General features: G+C 41.6%; 1 protein-coding gene across 14 annotated transcripts in view; it reads right to left on the reverse strand.

The window, feature by feature from the left end:
• The window catches only part of DEPDC5 (DEP domain containing 5, GATOR1 subcomplex subunit), a 62,599-nt gene that overhangs the window by 20,647 nt on the left and 22,794 nt on the right, over positions 1-19,158 (reverse strand). For 6 of the 14 annotated variants that reach the window (XM_039505641.1, XM_039505645.1, XM_039505639.1 and 3 more), the window contains 11 exons: positions 17,838-18,061; positions 14,918-15,121; positions 14,117-14,252; positions 11,814-11,911; positions 8,289-8,354; positions 6,526-6,709; positions 5,021-5,181; positions 3,830-3,947; positions 3,496-3,663; positions 2,237-2,456; positions 1,203-1,336 (listed from right to left, as the gene is read on the reverse strand). In XM_039505641.1, coding sequence (XP_039361575.1) covers positions 1,203-1,336; positions 2,237-2,456; positions 3,496-3,663; positions 3,830-3,947; positions 5,021-5,181; positions 6,526-6,709; positions 8,289-8,354; positions 11,814-11,911; positions 14,117-14,252; positions 14,918-15,121; positions 17,838-18,061 — 1,713 coding nt within the window. The remainder of the gene's footprint in view (positions 1-1,202; positions 1,337-2,236; positions 2,457-3,495; positions 3,664-3,829; positions 3,948-5,020; positions 5,182-6,525; positions 6,710-8,288; positions 8,355-11,813; positions 11,912-14,116; positions 14,253-14,917; positions 15,122-17,837; positions 18,062-19,158) is intronic. The other 8 variants (XM_039505648.1, XM_039505642.1, XM_039505652.1 and 5 more) reach the window with 4 other exon arrangements.

The following is a 19,158-nucleotide window of genomic DNA, read 5'->3' on the forward strand; positions in this document are numbered from 1 at the left end:
CCACCCACAGCACTGAGAGCAAAGCAGACTCTAGTGTGATCACAAAGTGGAATTTGGCATAACACCAGCAATTCCCTGTTTAGTCTCTTTCCTCCCTGTACGTTATATTTCCTGAGTTGAAGTAACTTTCCTACCACCTCCTCTGAAGTGTTTTAGTTCATAATGAAGATTTTGAATATTCTAACAACATTAATCAGGAGTTTCCAAATAAATTCGTTATGTCATTAAAGATCTTGGTTTTCATCCATAAAGATCTCTACGGTTTAGGATCTGGTTAGCTTAGAAACTGCCTCTCTCCCACACACCCAAAGGACAGATCATCTGAGGAGCTATGGCTGTCAGTCATAGATGGGTACAACCAGATTGGAAGCCGGTTGTCTGCAACAAGGGTCTGGAAATAGTTTTGTTTGCACTGACATTGCTACAGCTTTCTTGCTAGCTTAGTCTTAATATATCACACACATTCCCATATGATGCTTAGTACCCTCAGAACAGTAACAGTAATGGATATAAGCATGAACATGAGCTTCATTACTGGAATGTGAGTGTAGTTGAGAGACCTGCTGTTGTCTGATGTTATAACTCAAGGGTGTTAATGATATATTACTGGACTCGACAAACCATATCCCCAAACATTTTATGAACAATTCTATACAAAGTAATGTTATACTGACTGTGTTGTATCCTACCAGCTGGATGGTAGGATCTCAAATGTGGAGCTCAATCCTTCTGAACTGTCAGTGTCAGAGATGGTCATCCTTCAGAGCCTAGTGCAAGGCTCATCTTTTTAGCCAAGACTATGCTGGGTAGATCTAAATGAAGGCACTTCCTTACCACTTCCTCCACTTTCCTTATTTCTCTCATAGTGGGTAGGTGATTCATTCGGGGGCAGGGCCAGTATTGTTGCCCGCAGCAAGTGATACAAACATGTTTCACGTGTGATGCACCAAGATATTATGGTGATGATGTCTTTGTAAATTACTAATATAATCTTATCTCTTTGCTACCCTTGCACTTGTACAGATGTAACATACCCTGTCCTACTGAAAAGGATGCCATTTCCCCACTGTTGTAACTCCTCTCAGGGAGCAAAATCTGAGGTGCTTCCTTTGTTTGATGATAAATTCCCCAATGTGCTGAAGCCCGTGCCAGGTGGGTGCTCTGTGATAAGGGTGTTTATTAACTGAAGCGTTCAGACTCACTTCTGACTGGCTTCCATTTCTAACAGGGCTGACAGAGCTGAGGTTCCCTTCTTCCCAACAGGAGGCCCAGAAGGCTCCAGAGAGTGAGAGGAGATTGGGCCAGCCATCTGCAAGCCTTTCATAGCAGCCCCTTTCTAAGTAAAAAGGAACAGAAGAGGAAACAATGAGTCAAGGTCTTCAAGGTTCAGCTGATCAACAATAAAGTCACACCTGATAACAGTGATAATAGTTTGGAGACAGCGCTTAACAAAAGAGCAAGGGCTTCTCTACACGGGGAAACTGACTAGAATAGCAATTCCAGAGTAGCTCCCCATCGGGGGACTTTTCCAAAATAAAAGTGACTTTGTTCTGGAATAATTACTGTGCTCACAAAATGGAGTAATTATTTCAGAATTTATTCCAGAACAGTATCTCCACACAGGCGAGTTATTCTGAAATAGGTATGTGGTTCATTCTCCCCCTTGCAGACAAAACCTAAGATGGGAAAAATAATTAGACCCCCCTGAACTAGCAAAGTTACTAAACATACTCTCCTTCATTTATACATTTCCTAAGCAGCACAGGACTCCTTGGGTGAATTTCATACACCTGTAAGCAATAGCTAATAGTATTGGCCATTTGGTGACTCTAAAAGTATAATTATAGACAATGGATCCACCGACCTGTATGACTTCCTTTACCCGAGCTGCTGAGTGCAGCACTCAGCCTGCTCAGTTCAGAAAAGTAAATCGTTTCATTCCATAGAGGACGAGGATCTTCTGAGCATCATTCCCTTAGGAGCAGGATGCACAATGCCCCCACATCCACCATTGCCACAGTACAAAGCAGTGAAAGAGTCCATCACTGGATGGTGGTTCCCAAATATCAGGCTTGTTTCAGCAACAGACTGTCTCTGAGCAGAAAGCAATGAAGCCAACAGGCGTAGTGTACAGTACAGTACTGCTTACTGCAATGCCAGTCAATTGGGAACGTTACTAGAGGGCTAGAAGTGCTTCAAAAATTCAGCCTCCCACCCCACTACAACACTGACTCACCCTGATCATCCGGTCTGATCGATGGCGCCGACGAATGCGATTCAAACCCTCCACAAAGCGGATGAAGCCATCCAAGAGCTGCCATTCCTCTTCATCAGAGCGGGGCTTGTCTCCATACACATCACAGTGTGCTTCACCTTCTGTAATGCGCTTTGTGGCACTGATGCAGGCTGGGAGCAGCAGAAAGCGCGTCCTCCAGAATTTCAGTGACTCAATAAGGCTGGAGGAAGGAACATGGTGGACAAATTAAAAAAGCAGAGAGGGTACAGCATATCTCTCAGCTGTGAATGAGAGATTCTATACAACATGGTTGTGTGCCAACTTGCTTAGAGTCCAACAAGTAGATTACAATATCACTGAGTTACAACTGCAAAGATCACCACGTCCCCACTGCATTCCCACTTCCATTAAAATCATGGATGTAAGCGAGTATTAACTCCGTTAATTGATCTCATGGCTGTGCCATTAGGCATCAAAATGACCTACATATGATGGGGCATTCAGCAGGATGAATGTCAGTGGGAAGTATTTACCACCAAGCATGTTGAAACACAGTACATAATGTCACATGGACCTTCACTTTTAATGTAACGCATTAGGCAATGCTGTAACAAGGTTCTACTGTAAAAAGCAAAAGGAAAATAAATGTCAGAGATACAGGCTAAGGCACAGAGGATTTCAGTTGAGACTTGAAATGAGATGGAAAGATACAAGGAGGCTGGTTCACCCAACAGACGATACAGAGGAAAAGGCGCTCAATACCTTTGGGGATACTCTGTGAAGGGACAAAGAGAAGGCCAGTTTTAAAGTCGACAGAGGGGAGGGAGTAGAGTCAAGCAAGGTCTGTAACTTGAGCAAGTCCACAGAAGGTTTTAAAAGCTAAGGAAAGAAAATTTGAATTGTATCTAGAAATGAATGAGAAGTCAGGGAAACTGTCCAAGGATGACAAAATGTCATCATACTTTTTTGCATGCACGGGGGATGGAGGAGGGTAAGAAATAGATCACAAATACCAGCATGCATGAGGCTTTGCACCAAAATCAGGCAATGCAAAAATGGTGCTATGTAAAATTCAAACAAGGGTAACAGAGCTGATAATAGCATATCAATGAAAGCAGGTCAAACACTCCCTCAAGTACCATGTCACCAGAGCTATTCAAGCCTTTACAGAGAAAAATGTTGGGTCAATTGTAGATCAAAAGGAAAAAAGAAAAAAAATAGGACACAGAGCAATCAGGATGGAAAATGAGATCTCTCACCTGAAGTCTTCAGAGCCAGCAGAGCAGATATACTGATCCAGGTAATTCCACTTGTATTCTTCCAGCCGCTCGTGGGAGAACTCGACCCAGCAGGAGACAAATTCAGAGTCAGAGTGTGAAGGGCACAAGCTGTAGGTGTAGTTTATCTGAGCAGACTCATAAGGATACCTGACAAAGACAAAGCAAGCCTCACCAATCCTGGCACTATCAACGGCAGCTCCTCCTTGTAACAGAAGGCACTGAATACAGTCATCCAAGCAAATACAGGTAGGAAGAGAGAGAGCAAGTCTGCTGGACAGGTGGTGCTAACTTACTTGACTGGAGAGATACTCACTTTGGCAGATATCGAGTGACTGTAATTATTTTGTCCTTCAAGATGACTTTGTGGAACGTGCGGCCCATGCTCAGCCAATATTGATCCTCCTCCTCAGGCTGATTTCGTGATACAAGGCCTATAAGTAATGCATAAAGAGAACATCTTTCTGTTCACCTATGTTAATAGTCACAGCTTGTTGCACAAACTGCACCTATACTGTAACATTCCATGAATGAGACTCCAAACACAAATTGAACCAAGCGTCATCTTTAGTACCATTTCTTTGAGGAAGGCTTGCTCAGCAAGATCAGCAGCAGACATGCTGCAGGAAGTGTTGTGCACCTAATTGATGGGCTAGTAATTTCAGCATCATTTTCCATCCTTCTCTGTGCTTCGTTTCTGGAGCTAATCCCTTAATGTGTTGTTTTTCCAAACGAGTCTCACCATTTAAGCCTCTGCTTCCCACCCAAAACCACAAAGGGTAATAATTCTCGTTCCTACCCTCACACATTCACCTCCCTCAAGCCTCCCCTTAATGATGTCTTTGGGACAAAGTTAAAGTAACATCATTTTAAATCAAATCCTGTATTTAGACTGTGATTCCAACAAGGGAAGTGGGACCGCATTACCCCACATAATCTAGAGACCATCTACATTGGGTATTAAACTGCGTTAGCTGAAGCATGGTTTTAAGACAGTTCTGGCTAACCTTGCCCACTCTGGCCTGGACACAGCCATTTTTAAGTCATGTTTCAAAAGACTTATTCCAGACTAAAATTGAAAAAAAAAAGTTTCAAAAATAGCTGTACTTGTTCTACAGTGACTAGGCAAATTGTATTTAAACCTGTGTTAGCCCGAACTATGTTAAACTGGCTCACCTACATATTTCAAACCCCAGTGGGTACAGGGCCCATTTCTTATAAGTCTCCAAACAGAGTTCAGAACTGCTTTCCTGGATACACTCTACCTCCCCAACCCCATATCCATCTCCTGCAGTCACAGCTGACTCTCCATTGTCTGCACTTGTGCTGCCCCCCATCTGGAAATCTCTCCCTCCAAGTAACCAAATCACATAAGACAAAGTAAAATGTGAAGAGAAAGAATGAGTCTGACTGATCACTGTGGAGGCTGTTGGGGGAAGAGGAGTGAAGGAAAGATAGGACAGAATTTATTATGGAGTAAAGGAGCTACAAAGCAGGTGACACTCACCTCGGCTGTAGAGGGGGCTGCTGCTCAGAGGGGGTGGTACAGTGGTAGTTGGTTTCTGTGGTTTGGGATGCACAATGATTTGATATCCTTGCATGAGACGCTGACAAATGAACTCCTCAAACACTTGTTGGGCTGTCATCTGCACACCTTCCTCATCTCTCCTGAGCACAAGGGGTTAATCACAAGACCAATCAGCGTAAGGAACTGGCCACACACCTGCTCGTTTCCACTTTTCCCAATTGAGGCCTTATTACTGCAATGGAATCTGCACAGGTGGAGCCTTGTGCCTGCACAGATCTACTTGCAAGATCCGGATGTAAGACAGCTGCATTTCTATTGCTTCTATCAACAGTTCATGGGGATGGATATTACCAAACTGTCTGGAAATATTAGTTGGCATTTTGCAAACAATTCTGAAGCTAGTGAGAATAAGAGGCATTATGACCATCAAGATTTATTTACAACAGCAGCAGTTAAACTTCTGACAACTGTATTTTTCAGCACTCGTACTATTTAGCAAATATAGTCATAATGATATTCACTTTTATAAGACTTTCCATCAGAGAGTCTCAAAGCAGCTCGGTAACATGAATTAAAACTCAAACACCTTTAAAATGGTGAGAATACTTTCCTTCCTCAGAAAGGGGTAATTTAAGGCACAAAGAGGTTAAAAGATTGGCTCATCATTGCCAATCAGCAGGAGAGCTGAGAATAAAACCCAGAAGCCCTCACTCCTGGTGCTCTGCTGTAGCCAACAGCCCCTATATTCCCTTCTTCTCCTGAATACCGGTATCCTGCTCTTAAAGGGGCAGACATGTCTCCAAGCAGATTAATTTACTTTAATAAAGCCATTTATTATACCTTCTAAGTGCCTAAAGTGTAAGATTTTAGCCTCTCATTGTGAGAGGTTTTATTCCTCCCTAACAGGGCAGTAGCCAACATAGCTCTGTTTTGTTACTTCATAGTTGGTGGGAAGTTTCAGAGATGTTGAAAGGAAGATGCATGGTTTCGGGGAGAGTATTCTGCTATCTGGTGGCTACTGCAGAATTGCAAGAGAATCTCAGAGTGTCTTTTGGTTTATCACAGCACGATGATTTTCCTTCCAAAATTCTCTCAACAAAGCATCTCTGGAAATGCGATGGAGGAGTGTTTTTTTTGTTTGTTTGTTTGTTTTATATAAAGAGATACTCAGTATTCCAGGACATTTATCACAAGAAATATGGGGGTTGTATTTTTTTTTTTGGTAAATAAACAACCATGTCAAGTTTTGTACCCAAACTAATTTCTAAATTTCTACAACTGACAGATGTTACCAGTGGACAAGGTGCAAAGCTGTCATCTAGAGAGAAAGGCTATCTATTCCACCACCAACCATGTTGGCAACTCTATATATTGTATGAAAGTCACAAAATGTTCATCTTCCACCAGATTATCCCTGCCTGGGATTATCTGGAACCTTTTGGTTCAATGCAACAAACTGTACAAGAGGACGTGTTGGCACAAACCTGTCAATGTCAGCTTCTGGGAGCAGATCATAGCAGCCCTCAGTGTAGTCATTCTGCAAGCTCTGGCGGTCTGGGAAGTAGTCCGTGGTGAGAGGAAGGCATGCCGGAGTTGTGAGAGATTTCCAGTCCACCCCAACTGTACAACAGAAGCCTGGCACTACGGGGGGAGCAGACAGTGTCAGAACTGCCTCGTTGCATCACGGGGAGAAGACAATGGGGGCACGTGTGGTCACGCATGAAAAATTAGGGGTGGGGAGGGAGAAGGAGGACGTGTGAAGAGAAGAAAGTTGGAAAGAAAGGTAAGTATAAGATATGAATGAAAGTCACCAGCAGGTTGGATGGGGAGGGAAGGAAGGCGAGTAAGAGAGAAAAGGGGAGGGAGAGAAAGACACAGTTTGTTAAACAATGCAGTGCACATGCTAATTCAATCCCATCATGCAAATGGGATTCAAAGTTAATACCTTAAAATTATCTGTTGATTGTAAGCTAGAGCTGAAATAGCTGCTGTGCTGCTGAGGTTACTGCAGATCAGGTGCAATTTCATATTATTAAACATATAAAGAAAAAAATCAACATTCCAAGTCTGGACAAGCAAATCAGACCAGCTCCTCCTCCTGGATGATTGTAGGAGAGGTTGGTGAGGGAAAGAATAACAGCCTGTTTCTGGAATAGGTAGCATACAACAGCAGAAAAGAGAACATTTCTACAGTTATAAAAATAGAAGACAGCCAGTAGAGGTGGGAAGAAAGAAAAAATTGTATCTTGTAACCTGCTTTCCCCCCACACCCCTCTAAATTTAGGCTATTGTTGTAAGATTCTGGAGATCTAAAACACAGAAAATTCAACATCAAATAATATACATCAATCATCATGCCTGAATCAACCTGCCCTAAGAGCTCTGGGCGATTACTGTTACATAAATCATTGTTGCACAGATCTCATCCATAAAGCTGTTTCACTTTACCTTAAACATTTTATTTTAACATTAATGAGGGGGGAAATATTGTTGCAAGAAACTGATACAAGACAAACTGTTGCAAGAAATGTTCTCTGAAGCAGAGTCATGCCCTCACTCTTGTAATAGACGGAGGCATATAAGCTTCAGTAAAGGGTATCTTGTACATAAAATGCTGGCCTCCCTTCTCTTTCATTAGATTGTCCAGCTGGCACCAAACAGAACCTTTATGGTTCAGAGGCAGATCAGGAGAATCCAACAGCCTCTTTAGCTCTTTACGTAAAAATTATGGGAATTGAGGAAATGACATAGCTATTGATTTAATTAATTCTTAGACAGGAACAAGTAAAGCCATAGTATATAAGGGCTCTACAGAGAGCCACTGACAATCACAGGAAAGCAGAATGTAAACCTGACTGCTGCCACATACTCAGGGCATAACTACACTACAGCTGCAGTGCCATAATTTAATGCTGCATCAATGGACGTGGTTTTTCCATCAATGAAGTTAGATTAACTACACTGATGGAAAACTCTCTCTGAGAGGTGGTAGCAAGGCAATGGAAGAATTCTTCTGTCGACCTGCACTCTTTACACAGGGGGTTAGGTCAACCTAACTAGAGCGCTCAGGGCGTGAAATTTTCCCCAGCCCGTAGCAACATGGCTACATCGGTCTGATTTTTATGTGTAGACCAGGCCTCACTAGACTCCCAACTCCTTGCTCACCAACCCCTAATGCCTTTGCATATGCACACACCCCAGCCCTTGTCAACCCAGGCCTCCTGCCCAACCCTCCCCTCCTGCTTACTTGGATCCAGAGAGGTGGAAACAGCATCTTCCAATGAATCTTTGTTCTGGGTTTTGAGGTTCATCCCTATGAAAGGCAGACATGTATTTTATTACAAATCATTTGTGCATAACATTCATTCCTCTTCCCTCCAAGAGAAATGCACACAAACGTGCGTAAAGCTCAAAGTAATTGTATAATGCCTCTCCCCACCCTCAAGATATTTAGGGCATTGCATAACAAAGTATGTAAATACAGCCAACACATAAAAAGCCACCATCTTTAAATTCAATTAAAGTGGTCCAGTACTAAAATGGATACCATGGTGATGGGCAGCTTTATAAATGCTTGCAATAAACAATAATTGAGAGCGACCCATAATTATTTAGCTTGCTAACCTCTAGATTTCACATTTAAAGGCTAACCCAATTTTTCCTAAATTGGGCACTTTTTTTGAACACGCAGGATGTTTCTATTAGATTTTTTTCTTACTTAAGGAAAAAAAGTGAGACGAATTAATACATACAGACTGTATCGAGGAAGATGTTAAAGTTAGTAAAAACAAACAATGGAAACTGCCACAGAAATATTTATATAGCAAAAGAGGAAAAATAAGATTTACTACAGAGTTCAAATAACTTATGAGAGTAGATTATGGGGATTCAAGGTAGCCCAGATGTTTTAGACACAGACTACCAGTGTACATGCCTTTCTGAGAAAAAAACAGATAGAGCTATACTGGCTGAATCCAGAGGACCACCAGGCTGCCTGGGCACTTACTGAGCTGGAAATTTGGAAAGCGATGACCCTCTAAGAATTATTGCAATAGATTACATCTGCAAAAACAAACCAGTGCTAAAATATCTTTAAGTGGAGAATATTTGTGGGTGATAAAAGTAACCAAGGTGCTGAAAATATGGACAATCATTTATAAACTGTACTTTCTGCACCATTCTAACATAAAGGGGAAAAGAGACAATATACCCATGATCAAGAAGGAAAAATTACAACTGTTGTGGGCATTTTCAGATTTTGAGCCAAATTTTCCTCTCTGTGCTAGACTTGATCAAAATTCAGAGGGGTAGCCGTGTTAGTCTGGATCTGTAAAAGCAGCAAAGAGTCCTGTGGCACCTTTATAGACTAACAGATGTTTTGGAGCATGAGCTCCACGAAAGCTCATGCTCCAAAATGTCTGTTAGTCTATAAGGTGCCACAGGACTCTTTGCTGCTTTTACTGATCAAAACTAACATTGAGTTAAACTGAGTTACTGTAGATTTATGCTAATGTAACTGACTGCAGAATTTAAACTTTTGTGTTTAACATCTTAACTATAGTGTCAATGATATGAAATGGACTCATAGTTCAGATGACTTGGAGAACGCATACTGGGAAGAGTTTCTAAATATTCACAGGGGCTGTTTTTATAAAGTTGGAACCCGCTGCTTTTCTTGGATATTCATTTATTGGATAAATCATGTTCTCTACATTATATAGCAATTACTGTAAGAACAGATGGGTTTTTGATTCCATGATGATGGCAGGAAATCAGAAGAGGAGGCAAGGACAAGTTGCCATTAATCTTACATCAAACCCGTTAATGACATCCGCCATCCACTTAGGAAAATGCAATAAGACTTGTTTTCTCTAAACTGTCATCTGGCATCTGCTGGACAATACAGATAACATGTTGAATGCCAATGTAAATAGTTGGGGTAATTTTTTTACTAAGGAGGCACATGTTGCAATACCTGAATGTACTATACTTTAGGCAGGAGAATGATGCCCCGATGTGATTCACTAAAAATCATTGTTGGAAAGATCTGTTCTGAATCACAGATGACTCATACCATAGGAAATGGAAAGATATAGGCTGGAGTCACATCCATGAAGTACAGGAGTACTTGAGAGAGTTCAGTTATGAAGAGATGCTAATAGGGAATTTTAAGAAGCATGATAACTGTAGACATAATTTTCTCTATAAATCACATATGTAGTGGCTGTTACAGGGGTTTTGAGGCTTCTCAAAACAATACAGTTGAAAAAGGAAATAAATTATTACTAGGAAAAATTATATATTCTGTGCATTCATGTTGCACAAATTATATACAGTATTTGAGGTGCAACAACTACCAGACGCAACAACTACCTGAACAAAAATATGAAATCAACTTGGAAGATAGAAAAGTAAGGTAAGAAAATTAACCAGGAATTCAAATGAAATTCAAATGTTCAAATTAAACCCTGGGAAGGACATGAAATAGAAATTAATTTACAGTGGACTAGTTAACTGATATGGATTTCCACACAATTATAGCTGCAAAGAAATGTTTTTGGCAGTAAGTTTGCTAGCAAATTGTTTTGGACACTGTGGTGTGTGGAGGGATGTGTATAGTAAGTGCAAAAATCATAACTATACATTGGAAGGCAAAAACTCAAAATGAACCTGTGAAATCAGAAAGAAGAGAACAAGGGGAGTCTAAAATACTCTGTTCAAAGTGTTGGGAAATTCTACCATTGATCACGTTTCATCTAAATAGTAGATGATACTTTGAAAAGTTGGGCCACAAACAGATAGTTACTGCAACAGAATGCTTAGTTTGGCAAATCTGTTTTTACTGGCTTTAAGAGAGTCAGAAGAAATTTTCAGTACCTGAAATTTTCAGTAATTTTCAGTATAAGAGAGACTCCTAATAATCTGCAATTTAATGTTTAAAAGTGCATCTTATTTCCTCAAGTACAGATTCTCATCCAATTGTTCACACAGGCCCAAATCCAAAAAAGCAGCTGATTACATAATGTGATCTTGTTTAAAAATAGGCACATGCTTAACTGTTTAGTTGGATCCGGGCCTTAAAGGCTGTAAAAAGCTCTGCAACCCAGCATCTACAGTTCAAAATGGAAAACCTTATTTACAACTTCTCTCAAAAGCCTCTAGCTCACTACTAATTACCACAGACTTTATTCTCTGAGAATTACTAGAAAGATGGAATCATCTCAGACAAGCAACTCAGATATTTTAATACATATTCAGATTCATTTTGCTTTAACCCAAGAAGGCGAACACTCAATATATAGCACAGTAAAGCACATCATGGAGCATTAGAGAAAAGTTTGATCCAGTCCCACCCACCATGTCTGGACACCAGATTTTGCGTTAATGGAACAGATTACCTTACTTTCAACTGAACACACTGTAAGAGATTATTTGTTAAGCACAAACAAACAATGGACATCTTTTCTATACCAAGACATTTATAAAATGTAACTAGAGGAGCAGAAAGACAGATACAAAACAATGAGGGGATAATGGACATTAATTGCTTAATGTACAGTTGTACATTAGTTTGGAACTATTAAGTGCTTAGTGTTATTCATCACCTGTATCCTGTAGCTCCTGGACCCACCCATGTTCCATGGTTCCTAGCTCTGTTACTTTGTGACGATTATCCTCTTACATAGCATCCTCCCACAGCTCCATATCACTAGTCCTTTCATACTTCTATTTAAAATCCCCAAGCCTGCTGTGTTGACTAGTACTTTATTACCTGCACCATTACAGCCGACCAAACTGCTTGAAAACTCATCCGTTCCACTGAAGCTCAGGAAAGAGATGCTGTCACCTGGATGACGAGAAGTGATGTGCCTGGAGAGAACAAGATGCTGGCAGATTGGTTCATTACAGAGAAACAATACCCCCTCTCAGAGTTAGGTCAAGTCTTTTAATCAAAACTCAGATGCAAAAGCAACCTGGGATCTAAGCTCAGCCTTTGGTGAATCAAGGCTCCATACAACACACAGGGACCAGGACAAACCTGGAGGGATCTTAGGAGATTCTGTACCAATGCAGAATATTGATCCCTATAATTTGGTACCCAATCTCCAGCAGTGACCTATACTATATTTTCACAGGATAATGGATTTCATAGGTAACTAGCTACCCACGCACCCACTAGGAGACAAATACAGCTAAACAAGGATGAAGAAGATTCCCATGTTATGCACAGGTCCAACTTTAAAAAATGGAAATTCCAACCAGGTCCAAATTTATCATGGATCTATATATGTTCAATAGGGAGGAACCAACTGAAACTATGCGAGTAGGAAAGCCTGATGTTAGTGACCATAATTTAACATGTAAGGAAAGGCTTCATATGAAGTATCATGCAGCGTTTATAGATTTCTTTTTTAAAAAGCAAAATTTGGGAATGAAAACTTGGTAAGCGTAGAGTAATGGGAATATTAAAATCCATCATGAGTGGGAGGAGGCTAGAGAATTGTAAAAGACATGATTGTTTAAAAGGTGAGACTAAAGCTTGTCTGGAAAAGAAAATTGCAAAGAAGAATTAACCAGTGTGACTTCCTGAAAAACTAATTAAAGATTGGAGGGTGAAACAATGCTGTACTGGAAATAAAGAAGGGAGAGGAAACTAAAACAATGAGGGTCAATCAAAGTGAGGGCTTGAAGTGAAATGCCAGAGCAGCAAAAAGTAAAAGTTAATGTCAGCCAAGAGATGAAAGGGGAACAATATGGACTTTTACAAAGGGTATGTCTACACTACTCGCCGGATCAGCGGGCAGTGATTGATCCAGCGGGGGTCAATTTATCGCGTCTAGTGTAGACACGATAAATCGACCCCTGAGCGCTCTCCCGTTGTCTCCTGTACTCCACCGCCGCGAGAGGCGCAGATGGAGTCGACGGGGGAGCGGCAGCAGTTGACTCATCGCAGCGAAGAGACCACGGTAAGTCGATCTAAGTACATCGACTTAAGGTATGTTATTCACGTAGCTGAAGCTGTGTAGCTTAGATAACTCTCTCCCTCTCCCCCACCCCCCAGTGTAGACCAGGCTAAGACTTAAGAGAAAGTATTGCTTGAAAGGAAACAGACCCATTAAAGTTAATGACGGAGGAAAGAGATTAAATTAATGATAATTCTAAAGTGATTAAGTTACTGAACATTAAAAAAATTTAATGAAAAAAGTGAAAAACATGGATACAGGAAATAATAAAGACCTTGTTAATAGAGATGTAGCTAAAAAGCTAGTAAGGGAATACCTTGGTGGGAGGAGTCGGGGAGGATAACTCCACAGCTCAGCAGATAGACCCATCACTAGATCTAGGCTAACTTCCGAAAGAACTTAAAAAAATAAATAAATCACATACATAGTGACTACTGAATGATTTAGCTCTCTCAGGGGGCAAGATGCAGTGACTATGCTGATACTGCACGTCTGTGTAAGCTCCCAATACTGTTTGGTGCACTGAATGAGATTTATAGGTAAACAGAAATCTTTAATTTAAGAACAGCTAGCCATTCTTACAGGCAGTCCAGATCCGTACCCTGTCAAACATGGCTTTATTTCTCACCAGGTCTCAGTAGTGGGGGAAAAGAGGGGTAGGGCTGAAATTGCTTAAACAGTACTATAAGGCAAAGCCTTTTCCTATGCTCGAAATATACTTCTCTGGAATGGCAAGTTACAGCTTTTGAGATAGCAACTGCTTCCCTGCACTAAGCAGTAAGGCAGTTATTGAAGGCCTGGGGCACCTGCCATGGCCATTTCCTGGATGATCCCAGGGGCGATCACTGGCCTGACTATGGGTCTCAGACATTCAGCAAGAAGTAACCTAAGTATGGATGGACTGTGGGAAAATAAGCCCTATTTCCATGCTTGCTCCTGGGGCCTTATGCCTGACAATAAAAATTATGGCATAGGTACACAGAGCTGACACTGCATACTACAAAATATGTATGTCCTGAACCTTTATTTTCTTTATCCGATACGTGGCTAGCCTTTCACACACTTTTTTTTAAAACTCAGATCAATTTCTTTACTTGGGGGATGGCCTTACCTGCCAGTTGCCTCATGGTAGGCTAGCTCCAGCAGCTCAGCAGAGGAGTGCGTCAGATCCCGCTGCCCGTTGCCCTGCATTTCTGCCATGTTCTGACGAGTTTGGTGGTGGATCTGGATTGCTTCTCCTGACGGACCTATCCAGTTATATATTTATCAGTCTCACCCAATCTTCTCTTGTTGTGTTAGTTTTCCCCAATTCACCCCCAACTCTTTCTCCACAGCAGAAGCACCACTAATTGATATGGAAGACTACAATGTCCCTTGGAAATTTTGTAAGACACAGTCCTCTCAATCTGCAGGAGGTATCAAATGAAATACTGAAGATTCTCATTCTAAAATACAGAGACACTTTTTGGAAGGCCTTTTTACAAGACTCAAGGCAAGCTGGGCATAGTTCAGATTTTGAATCTCAAACCTGGAACATAAACGTGTGCACTTCCATAATAATTCACTTATTGAGCTCAGTCACAGCCCCGCCAGAATCTCCTGTCTAGTAAAGGCCACCAGAAATTCCCATCTGCTGCAGACAATAAAAAAGGAGAACTCTGGGCTTCCATATCCTCCATCTTCCATAAACTTGCTCCATGATATCCAAGCACTGTGGACACTAGCAGATGACAACATTCTCAAGAGACAACAGGGCATCAGGCTGTGTCAGTACTTGGCTCAGTCCCCACTGTGCTGCATTCTACCTCAGGAAACCAGAACAGTTCACTCTGCCAGCTTATCTAGAGGGGTGCCCTCCCCATATTAAAGCTCAAAGCTTTAACAGTTTCAAAAAACATACTATAAGACTCACCCACAGGAAAAGTGTGCATCCAACGCCTCCTATTGGATGTGAGTTTCATGGGCATGCGGGATGGTGCAAAGGGATTTATTAATGCCCGCTGTGGCGTATACCCCCCAGGACGAATGTGCAGCATGGATTCTGCACTGCCTACATGAAACCTCCCTGGTGCGCTGGAGTCTCGCTGCTGTGACTCTAGCATATTCTCAAGGACATCTGCAAAACACAATTTTCAGTTAACATAAGACCAAACTAGAGCCACACAAAAGAGGGTGCACTACTTAGTAAAACAAGGGCCACTAGGACAAGTGGGGATGTGCAGAGGAAGGCTGAAGGAGGCAGATGGTACTAATCCAGAAATTACACTATAACTGAGAGTACAGACAGGACAGAACCAGGATTTTCTGCATTTAAAAGCATTAAAGTAGGAAAGCCAGAGAGGAAGCAATTTCTAAACAAGCCATGAAGAACTGTTATTTCTTCCTATTTTTCCAATAATAAACAAGGGGTTCTCACCCAGAACTCTAGACATTCCTGACAAGTTATAACAAAATACTGATGAAGCAGAAATTTAAAGACAGCAACTGCAGCAAAGTTATAGGAGATTGGGCAAAGGGGAGATCTAAGGAAGTAAAGTACTCTATTTTTTAAAAAAATGGGCAGTTTCAACCATTGAAAGAAGAAGTGGTAAGAATCATTACACTACAGCATGCTTGCACCACAGGATACAAGATCTTGGTGAGCTCGTTTAAGTCACTACTATCTGATGCACAGCACAAAAGCATCTATTTAGAATTAAGTGTAAATGAAGGAAAGAAATGAAGGAAGTGGTGAGGACTGGAGAACACAGAAGAAGTGTCTTAGACAAAGGCACCTAAGGGAAAGTTAGTGAAGAAGTTAAGAAAACGAAAAGGTCCAGACTATGCAAGAGGAAACTCAAGGCAATAAAAGTGTGGAATGCAGAGGAAACTGCAAACAACAATGAAAGAGGATATTTAATAAGAAAACAGAGTTCCCAAAAGCAGTAAAACGAAAGATCCAATTAAAGAAGAAAACAGGTGTGACAGAAATACAAATGGAAGAGCTAATAGAATACATCCTGGGCATAGTTATAGCAAAAAAATGAGATGGGAGAAGAAGAAGCTTAAGACCCTACCCATATGGGGCAGACACTCCTGTATCAGGTTTAGCGAGGCAAGAGGGATAGTTTCCAGGTTACAGAAGATGACATACATTGATATCCATCAGTAGGAGCAGATGGGCTCCACTGCAGAACTCTTAAGAACCTAATAATAGCTAGCTAGCTTATATAACCCTTTTCATCCATAGATGAAGTACATTACAAAAGGTAAGTATCAATTATCCCCAGTTTACAATGGGTAAACAGATTCAGAGGGGAGGTGACTTGCCTACGGTCTCACAGTTGGTGAGTGGTAGAAATGGGAATAGAATCCAAGTCTTTGACCCACTCCCTCAGTACAGTCCCCCCCAGATATTGCTTTACTTTTAAGGAAACTATCTGAAATACCAGCATCTTTATTTATATATTGCTTGATATAGGGAAAGTACTGGAGAACTTAAGCTGCTAAAGCAGTAGTAAGTTTTTAATAGGAAAGGAGGCAGTTACAGGCCAGCATGTCCAACTCCTATCACAGGGCAGATACTGGTGTCAGATGAGATGGCAAGACCTCAGTGAAAAAGAAAACATAAGCAGCCTTCATTAAGAGCAGATTGAGTTAAAAAAAATCTGACTGATTTCTTCTAAAGAGCTTCAAAGTACTGGTGAAGGGTGGACAGAGAGTGCAATTTACCTAGATTTCAGCAGGGCTTAGGAGAAGGCACCACATGCTGTCAGAGGACGAAATTAATAAAAAAGGGCAGGCACCAGTGCTAACATAGCAAAATGGCTCTGTTAGCTGGCAGGAGGAAGAATCCAGAAAGTTATAGTTAATGACAGTAAATCCTCATGGAGACAAGTTGCAAAGGGGGTCCCACAGGACCCACTGCTGAGAACAATTGTATTATGCAGATCCATAAGTGGCTTGGAAAATGAAACATTAGTTGCACATATCCACATCACAGATGATCCAAAGGTAGGAGGGGACACAGAAGAATAAAGATCTCCTAACAGGGAAGGGAAATGGGCAGATCTGTGTCAATGCCTATATAGGAAAAAGAACGAGGAGTTCTTGTGGCACCTTAGAGACTAACAAATTTATTTGAGCATAAGCTGTCGTGGGCTAAAACCCACTTCATCGGATGCATTCAGTGGAAAATACAGTAGGAAGATATATATACATGAAGAACATGAAAAAAGTAAAGTAAAACAAAACCTATTTCCCCATGCTAATTTTTTCCCCTACTGTTACTCACACCTTCTTCCCAAATGTTGGAAATGGGCCATCCTGATCATCACTACAAAAGTTTTTTTTTCCTCCTGCTGATAATAGCCCACCTTGATTGATTACTCTTGTTACAGTTGGTACAGCAACACCCATTTTTTCATCTGCTCCGTTATATCTTCCTACTGTATTTTCCTGCATGCATCCAATAAAGTGGGTTTTAGCCCACGAAAGCTTATGCTCAAATAAATGTGTTAGTCTCTAAGGCGTCACAAGGACTTCTGTTCTTTTTGCGGATACAGACTAACACGGCTGCTACTCTGAAACCTGCCTATATAGGGTGAGCCAATAAGAACACAAAAGGGAACTGGACGAGTATAAAGGGACTGACAGCACTGAACTCAGAGCGCAGAGGTGTGCACTGTGGATAAACACATTTTCAAAGCTGTAACATGAATGCTGAAGTGAAAATTGCCCCCTCTGTGCTGCTTTGGAAGTGACTGACTTGAACTCAGGACCTCTCTCTTCCTACCCCAAAACCAATGCACAGCGAAGGGACTTCCCTATCTCCATTCGTGCCTCAGTCTGACCTCGGGTGCTGGTGTAGCCCAAGGAGCTGCTGACTTCGTATTGGTGCAAATGAGGCCGTGGGATCATCAAGATGTTGGAGATCTTCCCCAGGGAGCTGTCATCGGAAGCTTGGCTCCTCACCTCCTCTGGGAGCAGGGTGCGGCTCTGCACGGAAGGGCTGGACGAGACATCATAAGAGCTAGAGCTCTTCCTGGTGCGGCTCTCTCTTTCCCTCGCAGACCTACTGAAGGATACATAGGCTCAATAGCACTGAAGTGAAATCCCACTTCCTGGGCAAATCAAGAGGATCCAACAGCTTCCCACTTATCCAGGAACCTGTAGACTGATAGCTGAATCCAAGCATAGTGCTAAAGGGTTAGTGTCACCATCTTTGAATATATGGAGTTCAATGGCACATTTGCCTTCCCTGGCTAGCATATTAAATAGTTATCCAACAACACAGGATACTGAACACTAGAAATCTCCTAGCTAGGCCGCAGTGCTCCAAAGGAAGCCTGCTCAGCACCTCCCACAATTCTGCAGCCATCAAGCCAGCCATGGCATTGATGGGATTTGGAAGGAACCAGGCCCAGCCCTACACAGCTAGAAAACCAGACTGGCCAAGGAGTTCTAGAGCTCCCTTAAAATTAAATTAAAGGTCTTTAAAAGGTACTGGCATCTTTCCAAGCTGAGCTCTATCAGCTCAGTACATGAGTGAATGAATCCATGTATGCAGATGTTTGTGTACAAAGCTCCCCTAGACCAATACAATGCCTCCCAAGCCCTGAAGCAAAGATATAACTGACGACATGCTGAAGCAGCCCCATTAGGCCCATCTTCATGAAACTGCACCAGGAACTTAGGGAGATTGAATGTAATTAGCCAAAAAAAAAAAAAGCATCTGGCCAGGACATCAGGATGAATACCCTACTCAGGAGGAATGCTACAGAAATTTTCAGTGACCCCATCGTCATGCGCTCTATTTCAATTCACATCCAGAAATTAACCCTTTCAGTTGTTAAGGGATTCTACACCCCTGACCCATCCTGTTTGGTATCATCTCAGAGGACAGAGCACCAATCTCTGAATGACCATTTCCACTTCCAGCAGCTCCGATGTGTTCCTCAAAAGTCATCCAAGTATGAAATCAGCCTAACCATGTTTAGCTTGCAAAATCTGACAGGAGCACAGGAAAAAGAGAGATGGCTACAATAATTTTTCTGTTTGAACAAGCAAGCAAAATTTAAATTGGATGGAAATATATTGATAGTTATTCCTTTTACTTGCTCCCATAGCATTAGTATGGCTTCACAGTAGCATGGTGCGAGGGCCGCCAGCAGG

The sequence above is a fragment of the Mauremys reevesii genome, linkage group 18 (genome assembly GCF_016161935.1).
Source record: "Mauremys reevesii isolate NIE-2019 linkage group 18, ASM1616193v1, whole genome shotgun sequence".
NCBI classification, from domain to species: Eukaryota; Metazoa; Chordata; order Testudines; family Geoemydidae; genus Mauremys; species Mauremys reevesii.